The 2,634-nt window shown below is 56.2% G+C and overlaps 1 protein-coding gene across 1 annotated transcript in view; it reads left to right on the top strand.

The window, feature by feature from the left end:
* LOC108803854 (alanine--tRNA ligase, mitochondrial-like) overlaps window positions 1–2,634 on the top strand; it is a gene marked incomplete at its 3' end in the record, with an annotated part of 16,199 nt that overhangs the window by 3,775 nt on the left and 9,790 nt on the right. The window contains exon 4 of the mRNA XM_018575652.1: window positions 1,831–2,022. Coding sequence (XP_018431154.1) covers window positions 1,831–2,022 — 192 coding nt within the window. The remainder of the gene's footprint in view (window positions 1–1,830; window positions 2,023–2,634) is intronic.

Consider the following 2,634-nt stretch of genomic DNA (forward strand, 5'->3'; position numbering starts at 1 on the left):
GTCCACATATTTTCGGCTACACAGCGAATCCTCAGTGCCGAGTGTTATTGGTGACCTCACCAGCGCCGGCCCCCTCACCAGCGCCGGCCCCCTCACCAGCGCCGGCCCCCTCACCAGCGCCGGCCCCCTCACCAGCGCCGGGCCCCGGTAAGAGCAGCCCGCAGCCACCCAGTGCTGACCTCCTGCACAGACATCAGGCTTTAGGCCGCCACTACTGACCTGTTGTACTGCATGAACACCAGATTCCAGATCTCCACCACGTCCGGACTGTCCTGGTTCACCAGAGCCGAGGCGTTCCGGCCACCCACGTGATCGTAGTGAATCTCTGTACAGGGGCCACAGGGGCCCATCTCCCCCATTTCCCAGAAGTTTTCCTTCAGACCGAATGGCAGCAGGCGTGATGGTGGAATACTGAGGGCGACACGAGAACAGACGTGTTGTACAGACGGAGTGATGAGGACACACATACGTGTAACCGATCTATCCTCTGAACGGAGGCGGAGCCGAGGCCGGGGGGGGGCGGGGTAACTCACGGGGTTCTGGAAATGAATATTATTCGCTTCCTGCGCATTCAAATCCGCTGCGCTACAAAGCCCCGCCTCCCGCTCCCTTTATACAACGTCATCGAACGCGCTCGGCGCTCCCAAGTAAAACAGACGCTCAGCTGTTGTCACGTTGGATCCTCAGTCTCTGTCCTCCTGAATGGAGGGAGTTCCGTTTGTTTATAGGGATCGCAGCAGGAAGTCCCGGCTACAACAGCCAATCGCTTCCTCAGTACATTTACATAACGCAGCGTCAGCCAATCACATGCATGTATACATCTGAATAGACAATAGAAGGGGGAGTGTATGCTCGTGCATGTGAATTCCGTGCACAGCTCCCAGCTCTTAGTGCATGTGAATTCCGTGCACAGCTCCCAGCTGCTAGTGCATGTGAATTTTGTGCCGGGGCGGGGTAACTCGCACTCCGAGTCCTCTACACGCCTCTCGTTCTGGAAATGAATATTATACGCTTCCTGCGGCACCTCCTACCAACCTCTCCCACCGGCATCTCCTACTGGCACCAGCTGAGAGCTGTGCACGGTATTCACATGCACTAGCAGCTGAGAGCCGTGCACGGTATTCACATGCACTAGCAGCTGAGAGCCGTGCACGGTATTCACATGCACTAGCAGCTGAGAGCCGTGCACGGTATTCACATGCACTAGCAGCTGAGAGCCGTGCACGGTATTCACATGCACTAGCAGCTGAGAGCCGTGCACGGTATTCACATGCACTAGCAGCTGAGAGCCGTGCACGGAATTCACATGCACTAGCAGCTGAGAGCCGTGCACGGAATTCACATGCACTAGCAGCTGAGAGCTGTGCACGGTGTGTTTCACATGCACGAGCATACACTCCCCCTTCTATTGTCTATTCAGATGTATACATGCGTCTGATTGGCTGACGCTGCGTTATGTAAATGTACTGAGGAAGCGATTGGCTGTTGTAGCCGGGACTTCCTGCTGCGATCCCTATAAACAAACGGAACTCCCTCCATTCAGGAGGACAGAGACTGAGGATCCAACGTGACAACAGCTGAGCGTCTGTTTTACTTGGGAGCGCCGAGCGCGTTCGATGACGTTGTATAAAGGGAGCGGGAGGCGGGGCTTTGTAGCGCAGCGGATTTGAATGCGCAGGAAGCGAATAATATTCATTTCCAGAACCCCGTGAGTTACCCCGCCCCCCCCCGGCCTCGGCTCCGCCTCCGTTCAGAGGATAGATCGGTTACACGTATGTGTGTCCTCATCACTCCGTCTGTACAACACGTCTGTTCTCGTGTCGCCCTCAGTATTCCACCATCACGCCTGCTGCCATTCGGTCTGAAGGAAAACTTCTGGGAAATGGGGGAGATGGGCCCCTGTGGCCCCTGTACAGAGATTCACTACGATCACGTGGGTGGCCGGAACGCCTCGGCTCTGGTGAACCAGGACAGTCCGGACGTGGTGGAGATCTGGAATCTGGTGTTCATGCAGTACAACAGGTCAGTAGTGGCGGCCTAAAGCCTGATGTCTGTGCAGGAGGTCAGCACTGGGTGGCTGCGGGCTGCTCTTACCGGGGCCCGGCGCTGGTGAGGGGGCCGGCGCTGGTGAGGGGGCCGGCGCTGGTGAGGGGGCCGGCGCTGGTGAGGGGGCCGGCGCTGGTGAGGTCACCAATAACACTCGGCACTGAGGATTCGCTGTGTAGCCGAAAATATGTGGACACCTGACCATCACACCTACCATAGGGGAACATATATGTGGACGCCTGACCATCACACCTACCATAGGGGAACATATATGTGGACGCCTGACCATCACACCTACCATAGGGGAACATATATGTGGACGCCTGACCATCACACCTACCATAGGGGAACATATATGTGGACGCCTGACCATCACACCTACCATAGGGGAACATATATGTGGACGCCTGACCATCACACCTACCATAGGGGAACATATATGTGGACGCCTGACCATCACACCTACCATAGGGGAACATATATGTGGACGCCTGACCATCACACCTACCATAGGGGAACATATATGTGGACGCCTGACCATCACACCTACCATAGGGGAACATATATGTGGACGCCTGACCATCACAC

Source organism: Nanorana parkeri, unplaced genomic scaffold (genome assembly GCF_000935625.1).
Source record: "Nanorana parkeri isolate BGI_ZX_2015 unplaced genomic scaffold, ASM93562v1 scaffold4341, whole genome shotgun sequence".
NCBI classification, from domain to species: domain Eukaryota; kingdom Metazoa; phylum Chordata; class Amphibia; order Anura; family Dicroglossidae; genus Nanorana; species Nanorana parkeri.